The sequence below is a fragment of the Triturus cristatus genome, chromosome 4_2 (genome assembly GCF_964204655.1).
Source record: "Triturus cristatus chromosome 4_2, aTriCri1.1, whole genome shotgun sequence".
In the NCBI taxonomy this organism is placed as follows: domain Eukaryota; kingdom Metazoa; phylum Chordata; class Amphibia; order Caudata; family Salamandridae; genus Triturus; species Triturus cristatus.
Window position 1 is genome coordinate 796,033,343 of NC_140586.1, and position 14,782 is coordinate 796,048,124.

At 44.5% G+C, this 14,782-nt stretch overlaps 1 protein-coding gene across 1 annotated transcript in view; it reads right to left on the reverse strand.

Moving 5' to 3' along the window:
* The window catches only part of LOC146835060 (vitamin D3 hydroxylase-associated protein-like), an 824,670-nt gene that overhangs the window by 329,047 nt on the left and 480,841 nt on the right, over positions 1-14,782 (reverse strand). The window contains exon 7 of the mRNA XM_085599957.1: positions 8,974-9,098. Within this exon, the coding sequence (XP_085456083.1) occupies positions 8,974-9,098 (125 nt within the window). The remainder of the gene's footprint in view (positions 1-8,973; positions 9,099-14,782) is intronic.

Sequence of the window (14,782 nt, forward strand, 5' to 3'; positions counted from 1 at the left end):
CATGTCTCGCTCCCAGCACACAGTGTGCTCCTGGGCAAACATCCCTTCTTCGTCCTTTCTAAGTGTCTATCAGAGTCTGTGCCCTACGTCTTCGCACCCCTCCCTCCCCTGCACACCATCTCACATGGTACCTAACCACCCCCAAAACATCTAAACCTGAGTCTACCCCAGTTCATCTCTTTCTGAGCCTCTCTTCTGCTATCCCAGAACTCGCCATAAGGCTCCCCTCCCCATGAGTCTTTCCCACTCCCCTCCTTACCTGATTCCCTCTGTTTATCCATTCCCCTCCTGCAAAACTTCTGGAAACTTTCAGGTGAGTTTTAGCTCCCCCCGCTTTTGCCCTGGCCCCTCCCACACGTCCATCGATCTTCCGGCGCCTGGTGCCGCAGTGAAAGCTGACTCTTGCATCTGCTCTTGCTGGCTGTCTGCTTATTGCAAAACTAGCCACCTCTTTCTTGATTGCACTCTCAATTCCATCATGCTGTGGGCCGGTTTCACCCTCACACTATCTGCCCTCCCTTGCCCTCGCTGCCTTTCAGTTGCTCTCAATTTCAAAGTCATTTTGCCACTCTTACTAGCAATCTCTTGCCCACCCTCACTCTGGCTGTCTCTTCTTTCTGCATTTCTGTCTCCCTTCCTTCACACTGGATCTCTCTTGCTTGCAAGCTGACAGTCTCTTATATGTCGTCTCATAACTGTACTCTGCCTTGTCAGTCTTTTTTCCCCTCACCCTACCAGTTTCTCCCTTGCCCTCAGTGCTTGTCAATTGCTCTATCGCTCTCTAAGTCCTGCTCTCTCTCTCACTAACCGTCTCTTGCATACCCTCACTCTGGCTGTTCCTTATGTACCTTCAGCCTGTCTCTTGCATGCCTTTTGGCTGCTTGTTTATTCTTTCTGTCTTGCTCCCCTCACACTGGATCTCTCTTGCTTTCAAGCTGTCTCTTGGTATCCTCTCACTGACTGTACTCTGCCTTGTTGGTCTCTTGCTACCCTCACACTACCTACCTATCCTTTGCCATCAGTGCCTGTCAAATACTCTCATTGTCCAAGTCCTGCTCCCTTTCTTGCGTACCCTCACTCTGGCGGTCTCTTATGTATCTTAAGACTGTCTCTCGCTGGGTGTCTTTTCTTTCTGTCTCCCTCCCCTTACTGGATCGCTCTTGCTTGCAGTCTGACTGTCTTTCATGTGTACTCTCATAACTGTACTCTGTCCTATCCGTCTCTTCCCCCACTATTGGCATTGGAAATGATAATGTATTTTATTTGTTTGTTTACAAAACTTGCAAGTGGTGTTTATGCACTGCTTGCAGGTTTTGTAAACACATAAGTAAAAGGCATTATCATTTACAATGCCAATAGCTCAAACTCTCACAAATGCAAGACCTATTGCACTGCAAATGCTTGTTGCTATTTGCCAACTATATAATACCATTTACAACAATGTTGAAGTGACCCACAAAAACGATTTCCTTCATGATCAATCAATGTAGTCTTATGCATAACGTTATTTTTCTTAAAAATCCTGGAAAAAGTCCTTCTCTCAGAAACACTGAAGCAGGGTCTATTTTTATCATATAAGACTCTCAGGCCCATTCTGCCCACACCTGAAGTATGAAACCCTCATATAGGCCCCACCAGCTAGCATATAGGAATCTGTTAAGTTGACCATACTGTCTCAGTAGGCCCAAAATGCCTCTCAGCTAAAATACAAGTTATTTCTTCTGCAACACACACACAACGCTTTAGCTCTGATTTCTTTGTAAACAAACTGCCCATAAGGTCCCCACTCCCCCGATGTGCCCTTTTTCTCTTACACCCACGTAGATACCGCAAGAACAGGGAACTCCTCACGCTAAGATGAACTCTTATAAACTTATAAAAAAAATCCCTGAAGTGATGCAAATCCTGTTCGATAGATGTTCGATTTCATTATGATTCATGGTCAAACATCAAGTGACCTTTTGGAAAACTTCGGTGTTCCTAATATTTCCGAGAAGTGACCAAAGTGCGTCATGCGGTCAAAGCACCTGATATTGTCGTGATTTTGTGGTCAATGGTTCCTCATTAAAAGAGTATAAAGATCTGCTCCACAGTCCATTCGTCGGACTACCTAGCTGAAGTGACCCCTTGGGTCACTGACGCCTGTGTGGTCTCCTTCAGCCATCTATCTGGCATCTTTGGCAGAAGCTATAAATGCTTATTGTATTTTGAATGTGTCTCTTTCTTGCTCCTCTGCATTGCCCTTATTCTAAAACATTATTGCAATTACATGTTCTTGCTCTCCAAGAGAATTTTCATTAAGGTTGCATATTTTCTAGTGTATTCTCAATGACATTTCTCTCTACATATGCTTCAATTATTATTAAATGTATTTCTCTCTTCATTTAATATAATTTTCAGTCTTATTCCAAATGCATGTTCTTTGTTCTTCAAAACAATATTGATTCTGCTGAATATGTTTGATATATTTACAGATGTTTCGCCTCTTGTTCCTACATTCTTATTGCCTAAAAGCATTCCATTATATACCTTAGTTATATTTCTAACATGTGTCCTCTGCCATTCAGTCTTTGCTAAGACTTCCAGCATCTCATTATTGCATTTTAAAGTGTTTTCTTTGCACGTCATGTTGGAAGTGGTTTTCATGTAATAAAGTGCAAACAAACCTGCTTCAACTTCTATCGTTTACACATGTATTTTCTCATATTTTGTAGAAGACCCCCCACAAATTAAGCTTCCCTGGTCCAGTGCTCCAGGACCATAACATTTCCCCCGAACAACACTTTGTCTAGAAACAGCAATGCCACACTACTCATTATCTCTATTTCCAGCCACTTAGAAAATGTTTCTACTATCTTGGTTATGTACCACACCTTTCTACTTAATAAATGGACCCATAATGTCAGTTCCAACCCTTTTCCAAGACATATGGGACTAACATTGGGAGACAATGTCGGTCTAAACATAACACAGGATTTCTTTGAATTCTCACATTGTACACAATTTCTCAGCAATCTCTCTACCCCTACATCCATCCCTGGCCACCAATATGAGGTTTACGCTTTAGGCTGGGTTTTGGTTATACCATGATGCCCTACATGACAGATTTGAAAAATTCAGCTCTTAACACCAACCGGTGGATTCATTGCCACCCCTCAGCAACTTACGATTATCCACCGAAAACTCATTTCTTACTTCCCAAAAAGCACCAAACTCTTTAGTAATGCAATTCATTGCAGGCCATCAATCTCTTCCTAATCTACTAACTTTAATTACAATTGTATCTTCTTCTTACTTTTCTCTCATTCTTCTTTACTTATCCCTGAGATATCCGTTCGTAGTAAACTGGCCACACAACACGTATCCCAATCATGTTCCTTTCACACTTGCAAGTAGCTGAATTAAGCATTCAGCCATCTTATTTTTTACTCCAGGCACATATTACATTTTATAATTGTAAAAATAAACAATTGGATTGGCATACGTGCAATGTGCAGAGAAATTCCCTTAAGTCGTTTAGTGGTAAACTCCCTTGTAAGGGGTTTATGGTCACACCTCAGTATGACTGGAAGACCCCGCACAAAGGGATGGAAATATTTCAAACTTCGCAAACACTCCAGAGTCTCTCTTTCAATTACAGGAAATTGTTCAGTGGGAGTCAATGACCGAGAAGCAAACACTATTAGTATTTCCCTTACATCCATGCCAATTGAGTGAGCACAGTTCCTATACCTTTCCCGCTAGCATCAGTTGTTATTATAGATTTGAACTGCGTGCTGCCCTGACAGGAAATTTGTGTGGAATTCGAGCGAAGCCGGAAATCTTTTTGATCCCAGCCACATTTCCAATACTATGATTCAAATGCAATGCATTAATTGGAGTGGGATTGGTTTGATGGATATATTTTAATGGAAATGGAAACCTGATAGTCGTACAATGCCTAAAGTAGGTTGCTTTTCTTTTCATTGGCCCGGCGGCTGACACCCAATGTCCGCTGCATGCTCGAAACATTTTTGTGCTAGCTATCCAGTCATGCCCACTACTGCTATTACACCTGCATGTCAACATCTTTGTTTTAGTCTTTAAGTAGGCACACATTCGTGTTAACTTGGGGTAGGCGGAACTTGGTGAGTTTCACTCAGGGGAATACCGCAGAGTTACATGAAAACTCCGCAAGATGCCACAGAGTTCTGCAAGCAGGTGTAAATAGTAACGTCACGCTGCCTGCACTGTTTTTAGCACCAGGAGCCCGTTATGCGCTGAAAAACCAGCACGAACGGCACCATGCAGCGTGCCAGAGGGCCCTGCTTCTTGAGGTGATTTTGCTGCCACTCCAGTAGATTTTCCACATGTATGGCAGCTTTCTGACCACAAATGGTCCTGGCCGCCAGTAATCATTTATGTTATTCTCCCAGATTTACCGCTACTGGAGTCCAGTAATCCCAGGGATGAGTAAATAATGACATTTTTGGGAAAGAATATGCAGAAATCAGACTAGCTGTGTCTATTTCAGCATCTTTTTCCCTGGTTCTTTACTTGTAGATGTCCCCTCCTTGAAACAGGTAAAATCTCTGAGTTAACAATCACTTATCTGCTGTGTTCCCACTAAACTCATAAAATCAATTGGCCATGTAATTCTTGTCACCGAGCTTATAAGATGTGGTTGGCCGGTTACAATGACGGTTTATGGGCCTGATTAAGAACACTTGGTAGGTATAGCTGGATTTTATTACACCCAATAAAATGTAGTACCTCTGGGTTCAGAATTAATCAGCCGCAATAAATTCTTCCTGTTCCAACATTCTGGACAAGAGGAAAATCCACATGTCTCAGTAAACACCTGGTCTTAATCACCCTCCCCCCCCCAAATAAATACCAACAGATTTCACCTACTGAAATGTATCGGGGTATGATGACATTTCACGTGGTAAATTACCAGGTGCAATAAGCTCCGCACATTTCAAATTCCTGCCGTTGCCTAAACAGGTTTATCGGCACTGGTACAAATTTTCCATCACACTTGTAAACAGGTCATATACCGCAGGAGAGAGAGTTTATAGTGCTGGTGTTTTGTCTGTTTGTGCACTCATTCGCCCCTTAGTCTTAATTTTTCCACTGTACCACTTGTTGACAGGATAGGCACAGCATGCGAATCAGTAATCTTTTCATTCTGGAAAAAGATGCTCTGTGGAAGAAGTCTCAGATTTGATGATTCACTTCTGTCTCTGTACATAATAATGTTGGATTGTGGTTTTTTAGGAGGGGAAAGTAGGTACCTATTACTAGTAATAAGGCCACAACATAAGGGCCAGTCAAGGTGTCAATAAATGATTCCCTTACTCAACTCTTGGTAGCTGGCTACGAGCAGGCAGACTTAACTAAGGAGACTGGTGTGTAAAGCATTTAAAAACACCAATACATTAAATAGGTAAGACACAGCACAAAATAAAAATCCTACACCAATGTATATTAAGAGGAAATATTTTTAACCTTAAAATTACACCAAAATAGCAAATATCCAATGTAGGGAACCGGGAATATGAATTTTTAAAGATTAACCAGGACAAAGTCAAGATTTCAGGCTGAACGCAGTGTAGCTCAGGTCAGATACACTTAGCGGTAGGGCCCAGTCAAATTTTTTTCCTCCTGGCTTAGTCACTTTTTGGAGCTTTTTTTCTCAATGTCCAGTGAGGTGCCTCATAGGACTGGCTTTGGGTTCAACAAAGGCGGCTTGTCTCAGCGCAATGCATTGGTCAACTCCTGGAAGTTTTGGCGATGACAAAAAGCTCTGGAGCATCAGTAGGGTACACCTGAATCTCAGGCCAAGTCATGAAGCGACGTCGTCGGCTTGACTCTCACCAACGGGTTGGCCAATGCATGGGGCTATTGACAACAATTCTTCAAATCTTCTCAAACATCTGCTTCTTCTACCAGAAGGTCCTTTTGGGGTGATTCCAAAGTGTCCACATAACCAATCCAAGGTTCCAGAAGCTCTGAGTTGCTCCTTGGGATGTTGAGCCTACATATCTCATGATGCATGTAGACAAATCCTTTAAATTCCAGCTGAAGGTGGTCAGCTGGTTTCTTCTTGCTGGAGATGATTCAGGTGCTCTGTTAACCTTCAGGGAGTCCGCTCTTTCACTTTTCAAAGCAAGGCAAAGTCTTTAGGGCTATAGTAGCAAAGTGTGCAGCAGTTGCAGTCATCCAGAGTACAATCCTCTTGGTGCAGGCCAGGGTTCCAGCAGGGCAGTCCTTCTTCTTGCAGTTTCATGGAGGGATCTGAGTTGCTGAGCAGCTCTCCCATATGTATCCACTGTTCTTGGGTGACAAGCAGGGGGGCACCCCTGACCAAAAAGGTACAGGGTGCCACCCAGAAGTATGACAGCTTCCTCCAAAATGTGGCATATTCTTATCCGACAAAGCACTGGTCTTTTAAAATCCAAACTTGAGAACCTCTCTCCTGGAGGTTAAAATCTGGCTAAGCCAACCCAGTGGTGTGGCTACGTTTCCCTAACACCCACCTTCCAGCACCTCTGCTTATTTAATTACTGGGCTTCCGCTTGGCTGGGGATGCAGGATGTGGAGGTGAGCCTGTGTCTTATCCTAACTGCAATTCCCTCTTTGAAGACCAGTTTGTCTACTCCACCCATATTCTGCCTTTTGCTCTGCAGCTCCAGATCTCCTCCCACAGGATGTCCTTTGTCTCAATGCAGGCCAATTCACGCCTCAACAGAGCAGTTAGACTCAGACTGAAAAGGCTAGCCAGTCAGAAGAGGCTACTGGAAGCCTGGATTTTGGTTTATCAGAAAACTAATTTCTATATCATCTTTTCTATGATAGTTATAATAAATCTAAATTGGCAAGTTGTTGGATTTATTCTATTATTTTAATATTTTGAAGTGTATGTTTAGCTCACTCCTGTCAATAGTTATACTTAATTAAAGTATTCCAATGTTAGCTTATGGTGCCATTGTGCTACAATGGGGAAAAACTAAATCAGCAGTTTTACCCCCACCAGAGCATACAATGCATCTTTTAAAATGTCCCAGCTTATAGTTACACGATACCTTTCCCCTCGACCTTAGGGGTGACATATTAAAATAAATAAGGTAGTTTAACAGTTTGGAAGTACCTTTAATTCCAAAGTCGAAATTGCATATACATGTAATTTTAAAAGCAGCCTGCATAGCAGAGCTGCCTTTAAAATTACAGCAGGCAACACAGCAGTATACACATACGTACATTAAATCTGCTGGGCCTCTAAGCCTGCATACCCTACCAAAATTCTAGTGGTTGACAGGTATGTTCTTATGCCAATTGTAAATAAACCATATACCTTTTACACAGAGTACTGGCCCTGGGTCTGGTTAGCAGAGCCCAGGGCACTATCAGAGTCAGTTACAACCAGTATAAGTCAATGAATGGGGTTGATCAGGCAACAAAAGGATGACTTTTTCACAATATAGTCTATGCATTACATGGAATCCACATCTGTGTCTTCATTCCACTGCATAGCTCACTTTGCACTATTGCACATAGGTCCTACTTCCATATATCACCAATAACCTTATTAGCTGCTGCTTCTCAGCAATCCAGCATTTTCTTCACTAATTAATTCCATTTATACCTCAAAAAGCATTGGCAAAACAAACATGTCTCGCCTGTGCAAGATATTGGGTTTACTCAATTTATTTACATATGCACGGCTGCTGTGCAGCATGTCTAAAATAAAGGGCTATGATATGGCCAGCGTAAGCTGCATCATAGCACTTTTTATTACTGTTGGCAAGAGAGAGGGCTGGGCAGGATGCAACACCGAGGGAGAGGGGGGAAAGACAGAGGGCGGATGTGGTAGGAAAAAGTGCTATGACGCAGCCAGCAGTGTCATCATCACTGTGCTTTTTTATGGCTGGTGGGAGTGCAACACCAATGGGTAGGAGGTATTCTGGGTGAGAGCAATCAACACAGACAGCAGAAAGGAGGGTTGAGCAAGACAACATGGACAGCTGGAGGGAGAGTGGGGCCAAAGCAATATGGGCAGCAGGAGGAATGAAGGCCGGGGCAAGGCAGCACAGACAGTGAGAGGGAGGGAGCAAATACATCATGGACAGTGGTAGGGGGCAAAGCAAGCACGCAGAGAGCAAGAGCAGGAAAATCCAACATGGACTGCGGGATAGGGGAAGGGAGGAAGTCAACAAGGACAGCAAAAGAGAGGAATGGAGCAAGGCCAACATGGACAGCAGTAGGTAGGGAGGTAGCACAGCCAACAAGGAGAGTACAGAAATACATGAGTGAGCCAGCAGAAAGAGATACACATTGATAGAGTGATTAAGCACAAAGAGAAGCAAGTAGGGGAAGGAAACAAGTATTGTGCCCATACCCTATGGCATGGACAAAAACAGGAAGAGGAAGGAAGCGTACAGTGGCTGACCAGTTAGAAGCAAAGAAATAAGACTGACAATGAAGCCAACCAATTGTAAGTAATCGGGGAACTCTAAGCCCACTGTAAAGAGACCAAAAGATCTTGCAAAGCACCGAGCACAAGCAGTCTTACGTGAGACCAAAAAAGTCCTACTGGTCTGCAACGTTTTCCACTAGAAGAATCATTCTCCACACAACCTGCTCCTGATTTTTATCAGAACATCATGAATTTCTTTCTCCCACTAGGTCCCCAGCACTGATTCCTACAGATTGCACTAATCACCTTCACTTGCCCACAGGGTTTATTCAGTGCTAACGTTTTCTCTCCTCACCAAATGCTGTGTTCATTTTCATTTTAAATCAGCTCTTACTCTGTCATAATGCAAGCTTTGCATTCCATCCTATTTGTGACATATAATCTTGACAATTGTGAATTTTCCCCCCAAAATATAGTAATTCTTTTTATTTTCTGATGGCACAAATTGAAATAATAATCAGCATTCAGTGTTTTTTTTTAAAAATCTGCATGAATTGATCTATAAGGCTCTTTACCTCCTCCTTGAAGGGAAGAGGTGGCACAGTAGGGTCCAGGAGGAACATGTCGTCACACAGGAGGGATCTCATGCACAGGGCTAGGCTGTCCACATCCTTTGCCATGGGGGCAATCGATATAGGCACTAGAAGTGTGAGATCAAAGAGGTGCATTAAAATGTTATCATTGCGGTCAGTAATACATAAAGCCTACATTTACAGCGATACAGATTCTATGATGAAGTTAGCAATAATCGTCTGTTTAATATTCATAGTGTGTGGAAGAGAATTGTGTACTTTACTGAGATTGCACGTACTTCCAAAAACAAAGTAAACATCAAAGAAAGTAGATTTTGTTTGCCGTAGCATGTTCTTGCTACCGATCCTACAAAGTGCAACTATCCCATCACTGTACCACATTTAAAGTATTTTAAAATGGTAATACATCAATGAATAGTTGCTTTATACGACAATACATGTCATAAAAGAATTGCAAATGAAAAAGTTAAAAATTAGTGTACAGATAAAACTTGAATAAAAGATTTTTTTTTATATACAGAGGTAGAAAGCCGCCTTCAGAAATCCCGGTGAGATCAGACATTTAGTTCATTGTTGAAAGTGTGTAAAAACAGTATTTACAGAAGGGTCCTAGTTAATCACATTTAAAGCACAATTAGGCATGTTAGAACCCACAAGTCTCATTAGGCCTGTTGCACATACAAGGGTGTGGATGAGTTCCAGTTTTCAGTTTTCAGTCATGGTTTGCTGTGCATGGAGTCGCCACGTCCACCTTAAGAATTTTGCTATCGGGATGGCATACCTGAGTGATTGATCTGTACAAAGAATACGGATAGCTGTGCTACACGATCTTATACCCATATTCCTGCAGGTTTGCGCTAGCCATGTTTTGCGCTGGGCTGGATATGCGGGGCACACAATCAATACATGTGATAGGTTTTCTACCTGGTCTCTACATATATTACATTTGTTATTCTTTGTTGTAGACCATTTGGATGTGAAACACTTTGGAGGAGGGGTCCCTGATCTAAATTGGAAATAGAGTTTCAGATCCAGAGGCTTTGTAATAGCATCCCAAAACAGCTCAAGATTTGGGCGAAATTTGATCTGTAGAAAGAGTCCTGTGAGTGAAGTGGAATCGTGGCACCTACACTCTTCACGTGCAACCATCTCCCAGTATATTTCTGTGAGCTTAAAATAAACCCTTGAGGTTTCTCAGACAGCTGATCTTATGGAATTGGTCTTTTTCTATAACGTCCCTTAAACCTTCAGCATAAACTTTCAATTCCGGCATACACCACAACCTACGCCAGTACAGAATCGGCCAAAGTCTGGCGAGGTCTGCTATAGCATTTCTACTTAGATCACTCCTTAAAGGAACAATCGGAGTGCTTTGCGATAGACTGGTTATCGCGCGGAAGAATGTATTTTCCGCAATGATTAGCTGCAGCAGGTTTCCTAAACCCCACAGCTCAGCACCATATAGTGCCGAGCTCACCACTTTGATGTTATAAATTTGGAGTACTAGACTGAGTGGTTTTGTCAGGAAGTTCTAAATTCTTTTCTGAAAATGCCCGCTCATTGTCTATGCTTTAATGCCATAGCATCTACATGCGACTTCCAACTCATGTCCTTTTGTAGTCTAATGCCCAAATAGGCAAATGAGTCAACTTGCTTTAGAGGGAGCCCATCCATAAATATACTGCCCTTGAAGGATCGATGCTGGTTAAAAGCGTTGATTTGTAGACTTTGCAGATGACAGAATTCTTCTTATCTTCATAAAGCAAGTTGTAAGCCACTTGGATTTTGGAGATAATCAAAGTATCATCTGCAAACATTAAAATCTGAATCTTTCTACCAGCTAAAATAGGTGCATCAGTATGGGGGGGCAGCCAAAACATTTGCCACACCATTAATAAAAGGGAAAATAGAGTGGGGGCTAGCGCACAACCCTGTCGGACGCCCTTACATACAGGGAAAGGTTCTATCTTATCTCCCTGTGCACCCCAACGAATCTGTGCAAAATTGTCTTCCTGAAGGCGGACAATAAGGTAGAGTAGGTCCTGAGGCATCCCCATTACTTTCAGTACCTCCCATAGTTTAAGCCATGGAAACAGGTCAAAAGCTGATTTCAAATCGACAAATGCAGCATACATGCTGCCATTGCTGAGAACTACTGTTCGCCAATGACGAGTAACAAAGCGAAAGACTTGATCAATTGTGCTTATGTGAGCCCGAAAGCTTGCCTGAAGGTGGATAATGATGGGGTTTTCCTCCATCCACACATGGATCTTGGCCAACACCAGCTGTGCTATCACCTTTTGTATGGAAACGATGAGGCTTATGGGTCTGTAGTTACCAGGCATTGATTTGTTTCCTTTTTTGTAGATTTTGGGATTATTTCTGCCCCCGCCAGGTAACCGGGATGGGAGCACCATGGGCAATAGCGTTCGCTAATAAAAGTATATATTGAGATCATTTAGGCCTGTCCTGGAGAAAAATATCAATCAATCAATCATGTAACTTGTAAAGCGCACTACATACCCGGGTGGGTTTCAAGGCGCTGGGGGGGGAGCGGAAGATGTTACTGGTCGAAGAGCCAGGTCTTGAGTTGTCTCCTGAAGGTCAGCAGGTCTTCGGTTTGACGTAGGTGGAGGGGGAGGGTGTTCCAGGTCTTGGCGGCGCGATGGGAGAAGGATCTGCCTCCGCAAGTAGTTCTCCGGATGCGTGGGACTGTGGCCAGGGCGTGGTCAGTGGAGCTGAGTTTCCTGTTGGGTACGTAGAAGGAGAGTCGGCTGTTGAGATAGGCTGGGCCAGTTTTATGGAGTGCTTTGTGTGCGTGGATCAGGAGCTTGAAGGAGATTCTTTTATCGACGGGGAGCCAGTGCAGGTTCCTCAGGTGGGGGGAGATGTGGTCGCGGCGCGGGACATTGAGGATCAGGCGTGCAGAGGTATTCTGGATTCTCTGTAGTCTGCTGATGAGCTTGGACGAGGTTCCGGCGTAGAGAGCGTTTCCGTAGTCAAGCCTGCTGCTGACCAGGGCTTGGGTGACAGTTTTCCTCGTGTTTGTCGGGATCCATCTGAAGATCTTGAGGAGCATGCGGAGGGTGTTGAAACAGGTGGAGGAGACTGCGTTGGTTGCGTTGGTTGCGTGCGTGGTCGGTGGGGCCCAGGGGGGACCCCAGTGACGTGGGCCACCAAGAGTCGTCCCATGCGTAGCGGTTGGACCCGAGGATGAGGATTTCTGTCTTGTCTGTATTCAATTTGAGGCAGCTGTCCTCCATCCAGTCGGCGACAGCCTTCATTCCCTGGTGGAGGTTGGATTTGGCAGTGAGGGGGTCCTTGGTGAGGGAGAGGATCAGCTGAGTGTCGTCGGCGTAGGAGATTATGTTGAGGTCGTGTTGTCGGGCGATGCGTGCTAGTGGTGCCATGTAGACGTTGAACAGAGTCGGGCTGAGGGAGGATCCTTGTAGGAAGCCGCAGATGATCTTGAAGGCCTCGGAGCGGAACGGGGGGAGGCGGACTCTCTGAGTTCTGCCGGAGAGGAAGGAGGTGGTCCAGTCCAGGGCTTTGTTTCGGATCCCTGCGTCGTGGAGGCGCGTGCGTAGTGTGCGGAGGCAGACGGTGTCGAAAGCAGCAGAGAGGTCTAGGAGGAAGAGGGCAGCTGTCTCATCATTGTCTAGCAGGGTCCTGATGTCGTCTGTGGCGGCGATGAGGGCGGTCTCGGTGCTGTGGTTGCTGCGGAAACCTGATTGTGATGGGTCTAGGATGTTGTTGTCTTTGAGGTGTCGCGTGAGCTGGGTGTTTACTATCTTCTCGATGACCTTAGCTGGGAACTGGAGCAAGGAGATGGCCCGGCAGTTTTTGAGGTTGCTCGGGTCTGCTTTGGGTTTCTTTAGTAGGGCGTTGATCTCTGCCTGCTTCCAGTTCTCAGGGAAGGTGGCGGTCTTGAAGGAGAGGTTGATGATTTTGTGCAGGAGGGGTGAGATGGAGTTGCTGGCTTTGTTGAAGATGTGGTGTGGGAGGGGTTCTGAAGCGGAACATGAGTGGATAGATCCCATGGTCTTGATTGTGTCCTCGATGCTCACTTTATCCCAGGTAGTCAGGGTTTCGTGGGTGGTGGAGTGCGGTGGGTTAGGTGCGGTGTGGTCGGCAGGGGTTGTCCGGGGTCTGAAGCTGTCGTGGATGTCGGTTATTTTTCGGTGAAAGAAGGTGGCGAGTGAGTCGCACAGGGCATGTGATGGTGGGATGTCGTTGGCGTTGGAGCTGGGGTTGGAGAGTTCCTTCACGATGGTGAAGAGCTCCTTGCTGTTGTGCGCTTTGTTGTCAAGGCGGTCTGTGAATTAGGTCCTTTTGGCGGTCCTGATGAGGTGGTGGTGGCAGAACACAGTCTAGCCCTAGAGCTCGACCTCCTGTTAGTGAGTTTAGGGCAGCGCTAACATCTGCCTCATCAAATACCTTATCATTTTCGCAGAAATATTTCAATGCAGGGCTACAGTCCTCTGCCTCATTGCTTACGTATTGAGCAGAAAAATGCCTAATCCACGCTATCGGGTCAATGTGGTTATCTGGGGGAGGAGCCAATCCGCCACTCCCCCATTTGACCAAGTGCCAGAACCATTGTGAGTTTTTGGTTCCGCAGGCGCGTTTTAATTCCATCCACCTATCCTCAACCCAGGTTTTCTTGGCAGATCGCTCTCTGGCCACATCTCTTGACTTGATACATTCAGTATTATACCAGCGATCTTTTGCGTTTATTACCCATGGCGTGGTTTTAGTTAGTCTTTGAAAATGCGATCTAATTTTTGCAAATAAGGTTTTATGCAGTTGTGTAAAATCATTTGGCAGGTGGTGTTTAAAACAGTGTGACTCCATCGCATTTACTGTTTTGCCCAATTCACTAGCTATGGAGGACAGAATTTCAGGGCGCTCTAGATTCATAGGCCATTTAACTCGCCGCATATTATTTGTTAGCTAGAGGTCGCAAGTAATGTGTGCTGCATCATACTGTGCTTGTGGCCTTGAATCCCTAAGTATGAACCTAGAGCACAGTGGGTTATGATCACTCTCCACGCGATCTGTCACTACCAAGTTCTCAGGAGTATGCCATAAATTTTAACTAACAAGAACATAGTCAATACAGCTTGCGTGGTGTCCACTGTTGAATGTGTTTTGCTCCATGCCTATCGGAAACTGTTCTCCATTTGCTGCCCTTAAACCATGTTCTAGACAAAGAGCTTTCAGTTGAATGGCAGACTCAGTCCAATGTTTAATGGGTGCAAGTTCCAGAAGTAGAATGCCCCATGTTCATCCTCCTCCATAGTTGCATCATTATCCTCATTATCAAAGGGTTCTAATGTTGTCTTTAGGTCTCCAACTATGACTACATGAGTAGCCCCTGAGGGAATTTCTAAGAGATCACCTAATGCAAGAATAGTATCAGATTTCTGCCCTCCCCTAAGGATTCTTGCGTAGACATTGTATAGATCTATGGGACCTAATTGATCAGACACAAAGCCTAATTGCGAAAATGTCGTTGCTGGCTGTCGAGAGGGCCAGAACTCTAAAGCCAATGTCCTGTCTAACCCACTGTGTGAGTCCCCCCCTCGGCCGGCCTCTTGCTCCCTTGGTTGCCAGAATATAAAAGTTGAGGTATCCAGGATGGTATATAGGCTCTATGGACCATTTTTTCTGGAAAACACAGATATCAAATTCCTCTATAAAGGTATTCCAATCAGGAACCTGACCCCTGTGCCACAGGCCAGCAATGTTCCAGGATCATAATCAATGAATACGTGGCATTATGTTGGTA